We start from the raw sequence: 17,420 nt of genomic DNA on the forward strand, positions 1-17,420 counted from the left end.
GGAAAGTCATAGGAACACTTTCCTGTGAAACCAAAGTAAAGGAGCCCTCTGCTGTGGCCCCAACTCTCCCCCTGAACCCCAGCAGCTGCAAACCAAACTCTACGTAACCAAACTCAAACTCGTTTCTTGACTTTTCAGGGGCGGGGAGGTAGAGAGATGGTCACCAAGTGTCCTAAACAGACCAGTTTCCCCTGGGTTGTACTGAGGTCCCTTAAAACAGGAAACCAGCGGTCAGTTTTTATTCCATTGTTCTGTAACCCTGCTCCTGCCTTAAATTTTTAAAAATTATTTTTGGAGACAGAACATTACTGTGTAGTTCTGATTGGCCTAGAACTCACAGAGGTCCACCGCCTCTGCCTCTACCTCCAGAGCACAGGGACTGGAAGGCCTGCCAGTGGTTGCCTAACAAGGAAGCTAATTTTGTAGCAACCAATCACATTTGTTCTTCCTTGTTGGCATTTGTTCTTTCTCTCTCTAAAACCTCCTCCCCTGATTGGCTCATTGGAACCCCCCCCCCCCCCCCCCCCGTTCTGGAATCTAGCTAACTGTGTTGTCATTTTATCTGACACCGTAAACACTCTCTCTGGATTGTTTCATAGAGGAAGACTTTTGCTTGTGTTTCACACTGCCCTGCTAGTTCATGGGGCTCAATAATTAAGTGTACTTGTTGCTCTTGAAGAGGGCCTTGGTTCGGCTCCCAGCACGCACATGGTGCTCTAACTATCTGTGACTCCCGTTCCAGGGGATCCAGCACCCTTTTCTGGCCTCCTTGCATGTGATGCACATACATACACGCAGGGAAAATATCCATGCACGGAAATAAATCTTAAACAAATATCCCAGGGAGTGGGCACCATTCCCCTCTTCATATCGCTCGGGATGTTCCAGGTCGGCAGCATCTTAGAGGACAGCGCTGGATGTGAGCTGGGGAACTCATTTTATTTTATGTATATGAGTACGCTGCCTGAAGATGTTTAAGCACCTCGGCGTGCAATGCCCACAGAGACCAGACGGGGGCGTCAGTTCTCCAGGGACTGGCGTTGGTTCTCGGACTTGTGAGCCATCCAGTAGATGTTGGGATTGGATCTGGGTTTCCTACAGGAAGCCACTGCTCTTGGCTGCTGAGCCATCTCTTCAGCTCACACGTTTAAACAACAGTAAATATAATGATACACAAGTGAAAACAACGACCTCTTTCAACTAGTTGCCTGGCAACGGCGCCGACTTTCCACCAACCCACAAACTGCTGGCATAAAGACTTCCTCTCGACCTCAGCAGGGCTTGTGCGCATGTGCGCCCGCTTTGAGATGGGCTGAACGTCGTGCCCTGACGCCTTCCGGGCAGTTCCGGAAGTGGCTCGTGGCGCGTGCGCGGTGCTTCTGTGGTAACGGGGCAGTTTCCACCGGCTTGAGGCGACTCGGAAACCTGGGGTCTCCTGGCCGCGCCCCGCTCCGCTCCGCGCCAGAACAGGTTCGTGGCTCCGGGCCCCGCCGCGTGCGCGACCCTCGGGCGGCCGCGCGCCGCGCCGCCGTCCCCGCCAGCCGCGCTCCCTCAGGAAAGCCCGGGCCCGCGTGGGGAAACTGAGTCCCTCTCCGCAGCCGGACCCCGTGCGCTCCGCTAGGTAGGCCGGGCCTCTCCGCGTGCGCACACCGCCCAGGTCACGGAGGTGGGGAGACGGTGAGGGGGCCGCGGCGGGCGGCGGGCGCAGAGGGGAGGGGCGCGGCCGAGCCGGCGGGCGTGGTCAGCGCGTGGCGGTGCTGGGTTCGGGAGTTGAGAACCAGCCTGAGCTAGCAGAGCGGGCTCCCAGCCAGCCCGGGCTGTACGAGGCCTTGTTTCAAAGAGACCCCTCGGAGGTGTGCGAGCCGGAGAGATGGCTGCGCCGTCCTTCCAGGGGTCCGGCCGCCTGCTCGCTCCAGCCGCAGGGGATCCGCTGCGCTCCCGCTCTCCTGGCCTCGGTGGACGCCCCACTCACGTGCGCAACACCCGCACGACGACCTAAGGCGGAGACAAGCCTTAAAGTACATTACCCAGTAGAGGGGCTTGCTAACTGTGTGTGTGTGTGTGTGTAAAAATCAAGACTAGACTCAGGTTCCCAAGACACACAGCTGTGCGTCCTTCCTGGCTCGTCCCAGCAGGAAGCCTGCGTGTCTGTGCATCGCTCTACCTGTAGGGACAGGCTGTAGCCATCAGCACCGAGAGTTGTCTCCCGAGTCGTTTTCAGAGACGTGAATGTGCTCCTTACTGTGGCTCTGACACATCGTGTCTGTTTTGAAGCCAGCAGGAGTCACACGCGTTCCCCAAGTTCCTTACAGTTTTCCCTTTCCTTGTTCTGTTAAGGAGGCGACCCTCATTAGGCAGTGGGTTGCTCGGGCGTTAGCCTCACTTTGGAGAGGTGGCTGACTTGGTGGAATTCTGGGTTTTAAGAATTTGCTTCTTAGTAACAGCTTGAAATGTGGCGAAAACATACGGGAGTCTGGAGTTAGAGTGCACAGATGCTTTCCTTGGCAACGGCACAGTTATTACATTCAGTGCTAGACCATGCAAAGCCTTTCCTTTAAGTGGGCTCTTTTATACTCCTCAGACTTGTGTACAGTCAGGGATGGCCCTACCCCCCAAGTGCAGACATCACCTTTGCCATCTTACCTGACTAACCCCAAACCGTCTCTGCATGTTGTGTGTATGGCCATGCATGTGGTCAGAGGACAACTTGGAGGCCTCTCCTACCTTTCTGTTGAGTCTGGGGATCAAACTCAGGCTTCGAGGCTTGCAGACCAGGTGTTGTTACTGCCTGAGCCTACTTGTCAGTCGCAGAGCAGCCTGGAGAAAGTGCTGTTCTCTCCGTGCAGAGGGAGGATGAGTGTCAGGTGGGCCCAGTGGACTGCCATGCTCAAGAGAGCAGTGCTGACTTGGGTGGCTCCAGGGCTGCGCCGTCAACACCAGGCCTCCAGTACTCAGTGGGCCGAAGTGGGTTGCTGTGGTGTTTTCTTTTTTGTTGTTGTTTTGAGAAAGGGTCTCTATAGCCCTGGCTGTCCCGAAACTCACTCTGTAGACAAGGCTGGCCTCAACTGTCAGAGATCTGCCTACCTCTGCCTTGCAAATGCTGGAATCTAAAGGCATGTGCCATCGCTGCCTGGCATGGACTGACTGCTTTTCTTTCTTTTCTTTTTAAAGATTCATTCATTGTTACATGTAAGTACACTGTAGCTGTCTTCAGACACACCAGAAGAGGGCTTCAGATCTCACTACAGATGGTTGTGAGCCGCCATGTGGTTGCCGGGACTTGAACTCAGGACCTTTGGAAGAGCAGGACTGACTGCTTTTCTTAGAACTCTGAGAAATTGTAGAACACCTGCCAGAACTGGTTGTTCTTTCTAGGTAGCTTCATGCAGATGTTGACCTAAAATAGAGAAGGGGAACCCCTAAGAGTAGACCTTGGGCACAGGAGACTGCCCTGCCTACTGCTAGGTGCCTAGTGTGCAGTTCTGACTCTGGAGACCCCTCTTTCCTAGCTGCTGACTGAAATACTGTAATATGTCTGTGGTGGTGCCTCAGTGCTGGCAAGAGCATCCTTCAATCAAGTGGAGGGAAATGGGTGCAGGAGAGTCTTCCTTCAAACTTCCAAAGGCTAAAAATAAGAGAGACAGAGAGAGAGAGAGACAGACTGACTGACTGAGACAGACTTTGTGTAGCCCTCTCTAGTCTGGAACTCAGTATGTAGACCAGGCTGTCCTCATACTCTGATCTAGCTGCCTTTGCCCAAGTGTTCAGATTATACTGTGCTGGGCAGAAGGCTCCTTTTATTAGGCAGTCTGCTGTGCCATACTTAAATCTCTGCAGAGCACTGCTTGCTTAGCCTCACAGCGCTAGTTTCTGCTGTGACTGTACAACTTTAGAGGGGCCGGTCCTTAACGGTTCCCTCTTTGTGTTTTCCAGCCAACATGAGTCTGTTCGGATCGACTTCTGGTTTTGGGACTGGTGGGACCAGCATGTTTGGAAGCACAACTACAGACAACCACAACCCAATGAAGGTATCGCCTGGACACCCCCAGGGCATGCAGACAGCCAGGGAGCCTCCCGTTGGGGGAAGAGAAGCAGTGGGGGTCCCTGTCTGGCTTCGGGTTTGTGGGGTGAAGCTGAGGAACCCTGGTGCACAAAGCTCCTCCGTGGCAGAGCTGGTTTCCTCACCTGCAGCTCAGCACAGCTGCCAAGCCACCTCGGAGAGCCAGAGCTTCCCAGGGCCAGCTTGCTGCATCACTCAGTGTGGCTCTCACAGCAGCCCTGGAGATGTCCACTGTGCTCTGTGTGTACCACAGGAAAGCTGGGGGAGGGAGGGGACAACCCGGCCAGACACCTGCGCAGGTGGGAGCCGGCTTGGGCAGGTGGGAGCCGGCTCGGGCAGGTGCTGCCTTGGCGCCTTCCCTTTAGCACACGGTGAAGCCAGCCGCAGCTCTGGTGTTGCCTTGACCTGTGTGTCAGTCTTAGGTTTGATCAGTGTAAGGAGAGGTAAGATCCACTTAGGTCTCAGGGCAAAGAGAGACGAGCTCGAGGGTTTGGTTTGAAAGGTGCCTTATGGTGATGATGTGTGCATTTTAACCCTGACCTGCCCTCCCCAGGACATTGAAGTCACGTCTTCTCCTGACGACAGCATCGGTTGTCTGTCCTTCAGCCCACCAACCTTACCAGGCAACTTCCTTATTGCAGGATCGTGGGCTAATGATGTAAGTGCTTCTCCGGCAGCGGCCATGTAGGCAAGGCTTGCCCTGTGGCTCCCTTCTGCATGAGTGAACTGAGGCTAAGCATTATGTGTGGTCCTTTCTCAGACACCGTATAGAAACCGCATCCTTCCGAATGTTAGCACCATAGCCAGACACTGCCCACAGGTGCGGTGTACCTGACTCACCTGCACTGTTGTTGCTGCTTGTTAAGAACCTTTCTTGGCACCCAGAAACTGTTCTTTGGATGAATGTTGAACTTATCTGGCTTTAGCTAATAGGGCAGCCTCCTCACAGGGTGTTCATCAGCCCCAGAACAGTGAGCTCAGTGACCTCACCGAGGGGGGTGTGTAAGGTCTGGCAGGGCCTGGATGTCAGTCAAGAGGCTCCACACAGCCCAGCAGCCTAAACCATTCTGCTGCTTCCGTGATCATAAGAAAAATAGAGGTTACACTCTCATCATGAAATTAGCAAGAATAAGCAACTATGATGGGTCACAGTGTGAGGGACAAACCAGAGCCGTTCAGGCCTGCAGGTCGGCAGGCTAGTTGGAGCAGCTCCTGAGAAGTCTTTCCATTTACACCCTCTGTTCTATTAACTCCGCATGTAGGACTTGGGGAAAATGTCTGATACTGCCCTTCACACCCCCAGAGTTGGAGACTGCTCCTGCTTCGGGACAGTGGCTTCACACGGGTGGGGGGGGGGGGGCTAGGACACAGATCTGCCAGCTGATCCTGGCACCCTGGGTCCAGAGGCAGAGCACTCACCTGGGTGTGTGAAGCCCTGGGTTCCATTCCCGATACTACAGAAAGCCCAAGCTTCAGGTCCGTGGTCAGCTTCTGCCTGATCCTGCTGTGTAGGACTAGACTCAGCTACACAAACAGGCCGCCCCATTTCCAGATGTGTTTAGGAAAGATTCTAAACTGGCCTGTAATGGTGTGGATGCAGGGAGCATGGAGAAGGAGCCACGGGAGGGCCGGACAGGCCTGGTTTCTCCTCGTTTGACCTGCTCCTTACTGTCAGGCGAAAACTTAAGTTTGGTGGTGCACACCTGTTCTTCTCCCCCAGAAAGGAAAGCAGGGGATCACATTCAGGGTCATCCTCAGCTTCATGATGAATTTGAAGCAGCCTGGGCTATGTGAGACCCTGTCTCAGGAAAATAAATAAGCCAAGTTAGGAACACATTCAGAGATGGGCATGCAGGTGAGGGAGGCCACAGCAGAGGCTAGCCAAGTGTTCCCGGTTCCCGGTTTGTTGGCTGTAAGATGTGAGTGCATTGAAGGAAGACTGAAAGCATCCGCAGCCTAACTAGTTGTCATAGTTACAAGATCTGCACAATGCATGACTTTAACAGGAATGGGACACAGGAAGCATTCCAGGAGAGAGGTGTTTGTTCCTGAGGTCCGAGTGACTGCCGAGTGAGCAGCTTGGCTGCAGTGTAGGTGTGAGCCGTCCCATTTGTGGCTTTCAGCTGCGTGCTTGTGGTGTCACGGAGTTAGATAGTCAGATTCATTTAAGAAGTCTGCAGTAAACTGTACTATGTGTGTGCACACCAGAGACTGGAAACCGCCCTGATCTCATTAATCTGTTTTGTTCTGACAGGTTCGCTGCTGGGAAGTGCAAGACAGCGGGCAAACCATTCCAAAGGCTCAGCAGATGCACACCGGGCCAGTGCTTGACGTCTGCTGGAGTGATGTATGTCCGGTTTCCTCTTTTGAGATAGGACTTGTATTACTTTTTTGTTGCTATGGCAAAATACCAGGGCTACTAATAAAAGAGCTTAATTGAGTTTGTGGTTTCAGAGGGTTAGGGTCTGTGAGGGCAGGCAAAGTCATGACCACAGAAACAGCTGAGAGCTCACGGTAGGAGGAGTGCGGGGAGGAGGCAGAGGAAGCCCAGGGGGCCATCCTCACTCAGCACCACGGGTCTCAGTGCGGCCCTGGATGGTACAGCGAGCACAGAACTCTGTGTCCCTCGCCTTTCTGAGCTGCCAACACCTCAGCAGTGTGCTGTAGCAAGAGCCTTAGAGGCAAGCGCGTGTGTTTGCAGAGCCCGTGGATTTAGTAAGCAGCTGGTTGTGGTAGCACCTTGGAGTCTCCTTGGGGTGTGGATTAAGGGTGTGAACCCTGTAAGTGGGAAGTCTGCACTTCTGATTGTTCCTGCAAGATTTGTTTTCTTCCCTTTCCCTCGGCTTAGAGGGAGGGCCTTTTCCCAGATAAGAGCTGTGGGACAGGCGTGGCCTCCCTGGCTTTCTAAGACTGTTTTGTTTTTTAAGACTGAGTTTTTTGTTTGTAGGCTAGGATGGCCTTGAACTCAAATTTAACTGCTGCCAAGGCCACCAACCAACTTGTTTTGTGTTCTAAATGTGTGTTACAGTTTAAATATATAGTGACCACTGGTTCTTAGTTTTATTTTTATGGGTGTTGTGCTTCGTCCGCATGTGTGTTTTTTGTGTTTTTGAAGGATGTGGAACTTTTCAGACATGGGGTTTTAGATAACAGTGTGAGCTATAGAGGCCAAGCTAGAGACTTCTTGGTTGGCTGATGATGCCCTGAAAGTGACAGGTGAGGGTCACGTGACCAGTCAGTCAGGCTTGGCAGTGACCAGTATCCGCAGAGGGTGACACCAGCCACATTGGATTTTCATTTGCTAGCTTTCAAAGCCTCTCAAATTCTTAGAGATTCTGTTTCTTTGTTGTTGTTGTTGTTGTTGTTGTTGTTGTTGTTGTTTTGACGCAGGGTTCCTCTATAACCCTGGCTGTCCAGGAACTCACTCTGTACACCAGGCTGGCCTCAATTCCTAGAGCTCTGTCTGCCTCTGCCTCTGCCTCCTGAGTGCTGGGACCAGACTCATGCAGTACCACCACCCCTTAAGATCCTGTTTCTCTGTGAGCTCTGATTGGTCAGCTTCCAGCTGTATGTGTGCCCTGCCTGTGGGACTAGTGTGCAGTGTGCTGGCCCTTGAGTGATGGAACAGCAATGCTGGGCAGGCACTGACCCACTGTTAGGGGCGGAGACTGACCTTTGCTCAGCCAGCACTGTCCTGTCTCTTCTATCTTAGGATGGGAGCAAAGTATTCACAGCCTCGTGTGACAAGACAGCCAAGATGTGGGACCTGAACAGCAACCAGGCCATTCAGATAGCACAGGTGAGAAGAGAAACCTTCATGGGTGGAGTGCCGAGCGGGCACCGGAAGACACTTCAGCATGTTCAGAGTGTGTTTTATAAGCTCCCTCATTTGTGCTAGTATTTCTTGGAGCACTTTGCCACAAATCTCCTGGGTACACATAGGTAGTGATGGCAGTAGTGACAGCGAGATCTGTAGAGACAAGAGGGTGTGGTTCTTGACACAGGTGACACTCCATCACCTGTGTGTGACTGGCCTCTGTCAATTGCACAGGTTCACTTGTCATGCAGCAAGTGTTGGTCAAGTGTCTGCCCTGTGATTACTGAGAGTGAGCCTGGGTCAGAGCAGCACGTGGGCAAATCCTTGGGCTATGCCCTGGGGTCAGTGCCCTTTGGTTTTGTTAGCATTGAATGTAACCCCGGGTTTGAGCAAGTCAGTTCCTTTGAATTTCCACAAGTAGAGCTGTTGAGAGTTACTGAACTGTCCCCTGATTTTTGTCCTATGGAAAGCACGACGCTCCTGTTAAGACTATCCATTGGATCAAAGCCCCAAACTATAGCTGTGTGATGACCGGGAGCTGGGATAAGACTCTGAAGGTACGTGTGTGCTTGGGGGCTGTGCCCTCCTAAAGATGGGGTTGGTGGGTCCATGCAGATTTCATCCCTCAACGTCTCTCACTGCTGTTCCTCTTGGCTTTCAGTTTTGGGATACCCGGTCGTCAAACCCTATGATGGTCCTGCAGCTCCCAGAGCGCTGTTACTGTGCAGATGTGGTAAGGAATCTCACCTCTTCTCAGCAGTCTGGTAAACATGGCTTTAGGTAGCACCTTAGTTTGTAGGTAACCTAAGTCCTTCAACTTAACAGACTCTGTTCGTACGTGACATTTGGGGCTGCATGTCCTCCAAGTGACGAGTGTTGAGTTTTGGGCGTTTTCCTTTGTTATCTTTGGGTCTGGAGATGAAAGAGCTGGACTTTTGGCTATTGCTTGAGCATGTGCACTAGCTACCTGTCCTCCCTCCTGGGGAGATAACATGGTGTAATGACGACAGGAGAGGCCGCACGCGCGCGCACACGTGTGTCCCTGACTTCTGGGACTGCCTCTGAGTGGTGTGGAAACTGAAGTGTTTTCTCAGTGTCTTTTATTAAGTCTTAAGGGTTTGTAGCAACTGCCCCAGTAATTCAATCCAGTTTCAGAAAAGTGCATGGTGGGGGCTGACACTCAGACTGCATATAGAAACATACCTGACCAAGCATGTAATCCCATCCTATAATCCCAGGTCGTAAGGCAGAGGCAGGACAGTCTCTGTGAGTTCTAGGCTAGCCCAGTCTACAGTGGGAATTCTAGGCTTACAAGAAGAGCAACAAAGTAAGATCCTGTCTGAAAAAGGAAGGAATGAAAGAGACACCTGGTGTCAAAGACAGGAGGAAGTTGCTGAAATACATCATATGACAGGGCGGAGGTGACCATTGCTCTCACTGGTATACTTTTTAAATGTCCATATTTTATAGTTTAAAAATTGTAAAGTACATAGTAACAATATTGCGGCACTGTAGTACTTAGGACGCACCAACAAGAGAGTCCAGACATCTTAAGTATGTGGCTGTTCTGCAGACAGGTGGATTCCTCTAGGTTATCACAAACACTCAGATATCACTAAATTATTAAGCTTTCAAACATTAGAATTTTGTGACTGAAATGTTGACTGAACACTTTAGTGTAAAAGTCTTTATGTCAAGTGTGTGTCTTCTTTCTCTTCTCTAGATATACCCGATGGCTGTGGTGGCCACTGCAGAGAGGGGCCTGATTGTCTATCAGTTAGAGAATCAGCCCTCTGAGTTCAGGAGAATAGAGTCTCCCCTGAAGCACCAGGTGAGTCCCACACCGCTGAGAAGCACTTGTTGAGCACCTGGCACATGCGGGGTCGTGCTCGTGCGTGGGGCACAGGTATGCAGTGTCGCCCTTGAGAAGCTTGCTGCCGTGTTCAGAGGAGGTGTATTTAAGGAAGCAAGCACAGTTTTACATAAGCATGGCTGAGCCAGGCTTCCCTGACCCCCAGACATCCCGAAACCCTAGCAGCTTAGTGCAACTCTGAGCCCCTGGCCCATCTGGGTGGACTGCTTCTGTTCTCCAGCTTTAGCTCCGCCTTCACCCTACGGCTTCCTGGGCCTTCCTGCAGCTCAGTCCTACCCTAGCCAAAGCGCAGCGCAGGACTGAGTCCTTCCTGCCTCCCTGATCTAGGTGTCCTCCTAGCTATCATACATCTCAACAGGAGGACGGGCTCAGCCATTCATGTCTTCCTCCTGCTGCAGCTTCCCCTGCTAGGTACTGCCAGGCCCTTTGGAGGCTGGCTCCATGGTGAGCCCTCTTGTCCTGCAGCCTTTGCAGGAACCTGACCTAGTCCATCACTAAGACTTCTCTATGCCAGGCAGTGGTGACGCACGCCTATAATCCCAGCACTCTGGGAGGCAGAGGCAGGTGGATTTCAGAGTTCGAGGTCAGCCTGGTCTACAGAATGAGTTCCAGGACAGCCAGAGCTACACAGAGAAACCCTGTCTCAAAAAAAAAAAACAAAAAAACAAAAAACAAATCCAAAAGAAAAAAAAAAGAAAAAAGAAGACTTCTCTAGCACCTCACTCGTGTGCTTACTCTGGATGACCTGGGGAACAGACCATCCCTGCCCTTTCTATAGAGAACTGCCTGTGATCCTTCTCCCTCCGGCTCAGTCTTCCCACTCCTCCCACTCATCACTCCTTGTCCCCTGTGGATTCACTGATACACTCTGTAAGTCCCAGAGCCTCACCCTCAGGAATTCTCCAGAACACCGTGCTCCTGGTGGTCCTCATCTCTGGCTCCCTTTGCCCTTCAGACCAGAGGTCATGCTTGAATCACCTCTCCTCACCTCTCCCCTGCCCCCAGGCTTCCCCGTTCCTGTTCCTTTCTTTGTCTACCTGCCACTCCCAGGCCCAAGTCTTCTAGGAGTTAGAGAAATGCTGTCTTGGATATGACACCAGAAAACATAGGCAGGAAATAAACAATAACCCAGCAGGACCACACCAGACTTGATCCTCACAGAAAGGAGCAACCAGCCATAAAAATAAAAAACCTGTGGGACTAGAGAAGTGAGGAACCTGGAGTGTTGTGTTGCCTTTTAAAGGGTGTAAAGAACTTTAGCAAAATAATGACCCAATTATAAACTCTAGGTAGTCAGTGTTTATCCCAGGAACGCTCCATTCAGAGAAACTCAGAACCTAGATAGGACTCTGGCCCCATGGTTCCGAGCAAGGATGCATAGGAACAAAGACCTAAGTTCAGATCCTAGCACTTACCTGACGGGAGCCTGCTCATGTGACAAGATGGGCCTGGCTCCGTGTACTCATATAACCTCTGTGCTGTGGGAGCTGGAGACAGGAGGGGTGACTGCCTTAAGAAAATAGAAAGTAACGGGGATACTTGACACCCTCCTCTGGTTTCTGTGCATTTGCTCACATGCCTGCACGTTTATACCTCACCATTCACATGTGAAGACATAAGAAATAGACATAAAAAAATTAGATAGCGAGTGCTAGTGAGAGTGTGGCCAAGCTCCTCCTCACCTCAGCAGTGGCCTGAGGTTCTGACAGTGGAGCCCCTTTCAGGCCAGCAGCCCCTAAGATCCACATGAGCCAGGGCGGGAAGACACGGGCTAGTTGCTCCTTACACCCACTAGCCCAGAGATGGTCTGAGCTAGGGCTTCACTGCTGAGAACAGACCATGACCAAGGCAGCTCTTACGAGGACAACATTTCATTGGGGCTGGCTTACAGGTTCAGAGATTCAGTCCATTATCATCAAGGTGGGAGCATGGCAGCATCCAGGCAGGCATGGTGCAGGAGGAGCTGAGAGTTCTACCATCTTGTTCTGAAGGCAAACAGAAGACTAACTTCCAGGCAGCTAGGACAAGGGTATTAAAGCCCACGGTGACACACTCCAACAAGGCAAGGCCACAGCTCCCCAGTAATGCCACTCCCTGGCCAAGCATGTACAAACCATCACACTGGCTTTGCTATGTGTGGCTTATCCCGCATTCCCTGCAAGAGGGCAGGCTGTTGCACTGCTTCCAGGCCAGGGAAACAGGACAGACTGGTGTCTGATCTGAAGGTACCTGCTAATCAATGGCATGGTGCTGAGCAGGGGCAGCTGCGTTTGCACACGTGACTCCTGGAGTCGGGGCTGTAGAAGGTTGGAGAGTAGCGCTTGCTGGGAACAAAAATACCTTCATCTCTTGAGTCGTGATTTAATTCTTCTAAAACCTAAGAATAAATAAGGTGACGTTTACTTACGTGGTGCTGATGGTTCCTCCCTTTTTATTTTCACCATAGCATCGGTGTGTGGCTATTTTTAAAGACAAACAAAATAAACCGACTGGTTTTGCTCTGGGGAGTATCGAGGGAAGAGTTGCCATTCACTACATCAACCCTCCAAATCCGTAAGTGACTCTTCCTGCCTGGGGTGCTCTTCCCAACTGGTTCTGAAAGGAAACTGAGACCCCTTGCTTTTCAGGGCCAAAGATAACTTCACCTTCAAATGCCACCGATCCAACGGTACCAACACTTCTGCTCCTCAAGACATCTATGCAGTACGTTCTAGCAGCACTCCTTGAAGAGAGACGCCCTGGAGCCGGGAGTCACAGGAGCGCCTGCGTCTGTGTTTGCAGATTCCAGTGCTCTTTGACAAACCCGATGACTAGCTCTTCTCTTGATGGGCTTGGTTGCACCTTGTGTATCCTGGGGTGTCCATAGGCAGTTTCCACACACAGTGATGGTCAAGAGTAGTCTGCTAAAAGAAAGCCCACACTTTTTCCTGAGTTTGCTGCCTAGTGTGGCCAGTGGGTGCAAACATGTGCTCCTAGGGGAGCTTCCGAGGTTGGGTCTAGGTCTAAGCAGCTGGTTCCTCAGACAGCATGGCTGGGGAGTGAAATGTGCCTGGGTGTTTTCCCTGACTTTAGCAGGGAGCTACTTCAGCAGGAACTGTCTCTGCCTCTCACTGTCCCTGCTAACCCTCACAGGTGAACGGAATTGCCTTCCATCCTGTCCATGGCACCCTTGCCACTGTGGGCTCTGATGGGAGGTTCAGCTTCTGGGACAAAGATGCCAGGACCAAACTAAAGACTTCGGAACAGCTCGATCAGCCCATAGCAGCCTGCTGCTTCAATCACAACGGGAACATATTTGCCTATGCTTCCAGCTACGACTGGTCCAAGGTGAGACCTTCCAAGCCAGTTCTGGTCCCTCCTCAGGCTCGGGGCCAAAGGCCTGAGTTGAAGATGATTTTCTATGGACATAAGTACCCTTAGCCAGGCCATTGCCACCTCCCTGTGGGCAGGGACCTCATCCTTGGTGTGGGGTTTAACCTCGCATAGGGAGGGAGGGTGCTGGGTCAGGGAGCCATCATGAATTCCTCCCGGTGCTTGGACACAATGCATAAGCATGGATAGAGGCAGGTCCAGGCTGCCAGTGCCATTGGTTGGTTTGAGCAGGGAGAATAGGGAGCTGACAGGGTTCTGGCTGAATCCTGAGACATTGCAGGCAGTAGAGTGTGGGCCTGGGGCCATAACGCAAGCCTTCTGGTGGAGTGTCTACTGTGGAGATGGCCCCAGTTCATCCCTCCTGGTTTTTGTTTCTCTCTCTTTTCCCACCCAGCCTTGCTCCTCGTGGTGGCTTCTCCATCCATCTCAACCTTCGCTGCCCCCTCCTGCCCCACATTTCTCACTCCACTTCTCTCCTCTGTGTTCTCTCTGCCATCAGCAGCGCGTGCCCACCCCATGTAGGCTTCGTGTGCATGTGCGTGCTCGCTGTGGCCCCGGAGTACTGAGGTGCACCCGGCCTCCTGTTTCTTCCCTGTTTTCGCTCTGCTTCCCACAACTACTTCAGTGTTCTTCGGAGGCTGTTTACACCATTGCTGGCCAGTCATTCTCCGGTTAAGGGCGGCCTGAGCTTCTCTAGCTGTTTCTGTCCTAAGGCGCCAGTCCTGGTGCACGGCTGTTGCCTCCTGGCTGCTCTGCTCGTTTCTTTAGTGTGTTTCTAGCCTTGGCCAGGATAGCACCCTCATGGCAACTAGTTACTTTCTGTAGCTCCAGTTCTAGGGGTCTGGTGCTCTCTTCTCACCCTCCCCAGGGAGTTCACATGCACGCGCTCAACACAAATGGGCACACACAGCAAGAGCTGTCAAAAACCTGCATTTTTCTGGGAGTGATGGATCCCACTACAGTCACAGCACTCAGCAGCTGAGACTGAGGTGGACGATCACAAAGCCTGAGTGACCTGGCCAGACTCTGCTCAGGCCTGAAGCACCTGTGTGTACAGCTCAGTAGCCCAGTGCGTGCCTAGCACTGTGGCAAGGCCCTTGCTTCACTCCCCAGCACCACCAAAGACAAGAAATGTTTTGGGAAAAAAGAAAAATCTCTGCACCCTCCCAGAGCCACAGAACATTTATGCTGAGTGCTGCCCAGAGCCTGAAGTCACAGCTGAACACGCCTTTAATCCCAGCGCTGGGGAAGCAGAGGCAGGGGGACTCTAGTGAGGTCGAGACCAGCCAGGTCTTTATAGTTGAGACCCTGTCTCAAAAAACCAAAAATGAAAAAACAATGTTATAATTTGCTGAAGCTCGTGGGCTCAGTGTTGTGTGGACAAGTAGAAACAGGCTCAGGAGTCCTGAGTGTCTGCAGTGTGCAGCCATGGCTGCAGATGAGCGTGCAGCCTGGATAGAGCCGTTCCCTAGAGATGGACTTCACGTCCTGTGATAAGCTACTGTTGTCCACTGGCACGCTCTAGAACTTTGCAAATGCTGCTGGGGTGAATCTAAAAATAGCAAGAGTGTGGCAGCTGTGTTACTTCTCCGGGCCCATGCCTTCCCAAGTCCCACCTTACCTGTTGTTTGGGATGGTGCTGCAGTTCCTCCTCACGCTGGGATCCTGATGAATTCACAGCCTGTGCAGGCTGGCTGTGTCCCCTTGGCCCCACCTACTGAGGACCACAGACACTACTCTCCTGGGAGCTGTTCCTTCTGTGGAATAGGACCTTCCCCTAAAGCATCATGGATGAGTTCAGCCCTTTGTGAAACCTCTGGTCAGCGCTAATGCTAAGCCTGAGACCCTGAGCAGTTGTCTTGGCAGTGAAGTCCTAGACGAAGTACCACTGACTCCTCTCTGAAGGTAGAGGCTGTGTATAAACCAGAACTGTTAACCTCTCTCCCTTCTTACTCTGCCTTCTCGGAGGTGGTTCCAAGTTCTCAGCACAGGACTTGGTGTTTGTGTAGCTGTTGCCTTTAATACTAAGGTCATTTGTCTGTTTTTTCTTTAGGGACATGAGTTTTATAATCCCCAAAAGAAAAATTACATTTTCTTGCGTAATGCAGCTGAAGAACTAAAGCCAAGGAATAAGAAGTAGTGGCCTGAAGCTGGGACTGCTGGAGTTTCATCTCCTTCCACCTCATCTCTGCCCAAACTTGGGCCCGGTTCTGGGCGGCTCAACCTCTGGCTGTGGGTGTCACCTCAAGGGACTGTGTTCTTGGTCAGCGTCAGTGCAGCATCCTGGTGACTGGCCTTCTCTCCATTCCACTCCCCACTGTGGTTTCCTGAAACAGAGAACTGAGATTCTCACTGAAGTCAGATCTTGAGGGCACTGTGTCCAGTGGTGTGTACTTGACGGTGCTGGGTGGGAACTCTTAGTGAGCCCTGTGTTGTGTTTTATAATAAAATGTTTTGCGGATGCCCCGCCCCTTCATCCTTTCCCCCAGCTAGCTCCTCAGGAAATAGTCATCTATCCCAGAGTCAATGCTGTGCTCCACGTGTCTCATCATTTTGTCAGGTCCTCAGAAGCTGTGAGCCGCACCCCACCCCTGCCTCAGTGTTGAGGGAAGGTGCTGGCGTGATGTCCTGAGAGAGGCCATCTTTCCCAGCACCAGGGTCTTCCTTCCACAGCTCGTTGGTCCCGCAGAAATGGGAGACAGTGGATCCCAGGTGGCTGGCCTGGGGTGCCCTTGGAGTCCGGCAAGCAATTCAGTTTAGACCCTGTCTCAGTGCTTGGGATGGGCCAGACCACCTCAGCACGGGCACAAGACCATGGCTGGGTCTGCCCTAGGCTCCTTACACAACGACCAAGGTGTGTTTGACATGCAAAACTAAATATCTGTGGCCTCGGGGTAAATATAAGCAGGTGCTGGCTGTGAAGAGTTGTAAGACCTGTGCCCTAGTGGAGAACCTTGCCATGGTGGCTTCACAGTAAGGTGGAAGGGCTTGGGCCTTGGCCCCTGGAGGGCCAGGAGTGGGGTGGGCAGAGGCAGGCTGGGTGCTGCTGCTGGGCACCCACCGTCCTGCCTAGCTAGAGGAGCTGGCAAGAGTGACATGGCTCACAGAACTGGGTGAACATGGAAACTGTTGGTCAGTTTCATTTCCTGATGCTGTGATAAAACACTGGCAAAGGCAACTGAGGGGAGAAAAAGGTTATTTGAGCTCACAGTTGCAAGTTACTGTAAATCACAGCAGGGGTAAGGGAGTCCATCACATCATGTCCATAATCAGGAAACCGTGGGTACATGCATGGCTGCTCAGCCTACTTACACCCAAGATGCCCTCCTAGGGAATGTGTCGCCCCACATCATTTAACATCTGGAATAGCCCCCCATAGACACACCGACCATCTTAATCTAGACAGTCCCTCACTGAGGCTCAAAGCTAACCATCACATCAGGGACCAGATTTAGCCAGTTGGATCCTCTCTGACAAACAACTAGGCTTCTGATTCCATTACATCATAGCTCCTGTGCCTTCAGCACACTGAAGAGCCAATGTGAAAAGCACCCCCAAAGTGCTGAGGAGGCCGGACAGCACCCCCTCCCCTGCTTCCAGACTATCCACCACCAAGGGACTTGGATGTGGCCAACAGGAGTGGTTGGGTAACCCGGAGGCCCACTAGGGACCAGGGCTCATAAGTGGGAGGGAAGCAGATCAGAAAGCAGCAGAGCCCATCAGAAGCCATGAAACACAGAACTTCGGTCTGGAGCCAGTGTGGAATGGCGGCTCGCTGGTCTGGGAATGTGAGGGCTCTGCCCAGAGGTGTCACAGAGACTCGGCCTCCGTGATGGTGAGAGGAGTGAGCGGTAATGCCCAAGCCCCTGGGTGTGCGGCAGTTGGTAACAAGCAGGCCATGGGAGAGGCATATAGGAGCTTCTTGCACTCAGACACATGGATGTGGTAGGAGAAGGGCCTTGTCTTCCCCAGCCAGAGTTCAAGTGCTGGATCATTGTTTGCGTATGGTATGTGCGCGCGCGCACATACACACACACACACCAGCACTAAGCTGCACCGGTGCCTTGGAGGACACAAGCACGAGGCTTCATGCCAGCATGCAGCTGTCACCAACATGGTGACGTGGAGGCAAGCCTCCACGCCCATACTACGATGCAACCACCAGTTGGCCCCGTTATAATGCACTAGTATGAGAGCACATACATGCCTATGTCAAACACATAATAACATGTTACATGCCTATGTCAAACACATAATGAAGTTAACATTAATACGGACTCGGAATAGTAACATGAAAT

General features: G+C 52.2%; 1 protein-coding gene across 3 annotated transcripts; it reads left to right on the forward strand.

Annotated features, from left to right (window-relative positions):
* Positions 1-1,344: 1,344 nt before the first annotated feature.
* Rae1 (ribonucleic acid export 1) lies at positions 1,345-15,583 on the forward strand. Of its 3 annotated transcripts, none has more exons than XM_052184434.1 (12): positions 1,345-1,621; positions 3,934-4,028; positions 4,614-4,718; positions 6,315-6,407; positions 7,773-7,859; positions 8,348-8,434; positions 8,539-8,610; positions 9,601-9,708; positions 12,197-12,303; positions 12,378-12,453; positions 12,883-13,077; positions 15,176-15,583. In XM_052184434.1, exons 2-12 carry the CDS (start codon positions 3,939-3,941, stop codon positions 15,260-15,262), a joined length of 1,107 nt encoding a protein of 368 aa, XP_052040394.1. In that variant the 5' UTR covers positions 1,345-1,621; positions 3,934-3,938; the 3' UTR covers positions 15,263-15,583. The 3 variants fall into 3 exon arrangements, with proteins under 3 accessions (XP_052040394.1, XP_052040395.1, XP_052040396.1); XM_052184435.1 differs by having other exon boundaries at positions 1,345-1,470; XM_052184436.1 differs by lacking the exon at positions 1,345-1,621 and adding an exon at positions 1,658-1,677.
* The last annotated feature ends 1,837 nt before the right edge of the window (positions 15,584-17,420 follow it).

This window comes from Apodemus sylvaticus, chromosome 5, assembly GCF_947179515.1.
Source record: "Apodemus sylvaticus chromosome 5, mApoSyl1.1, whole genome shotgun sequence".
NCBI classification, from domain to species: Eukaryota; Metazoa; Chordata; class Mammalia; order Rodentia; family Muridae; genus Apodemus; species Apodemus sylvaticus.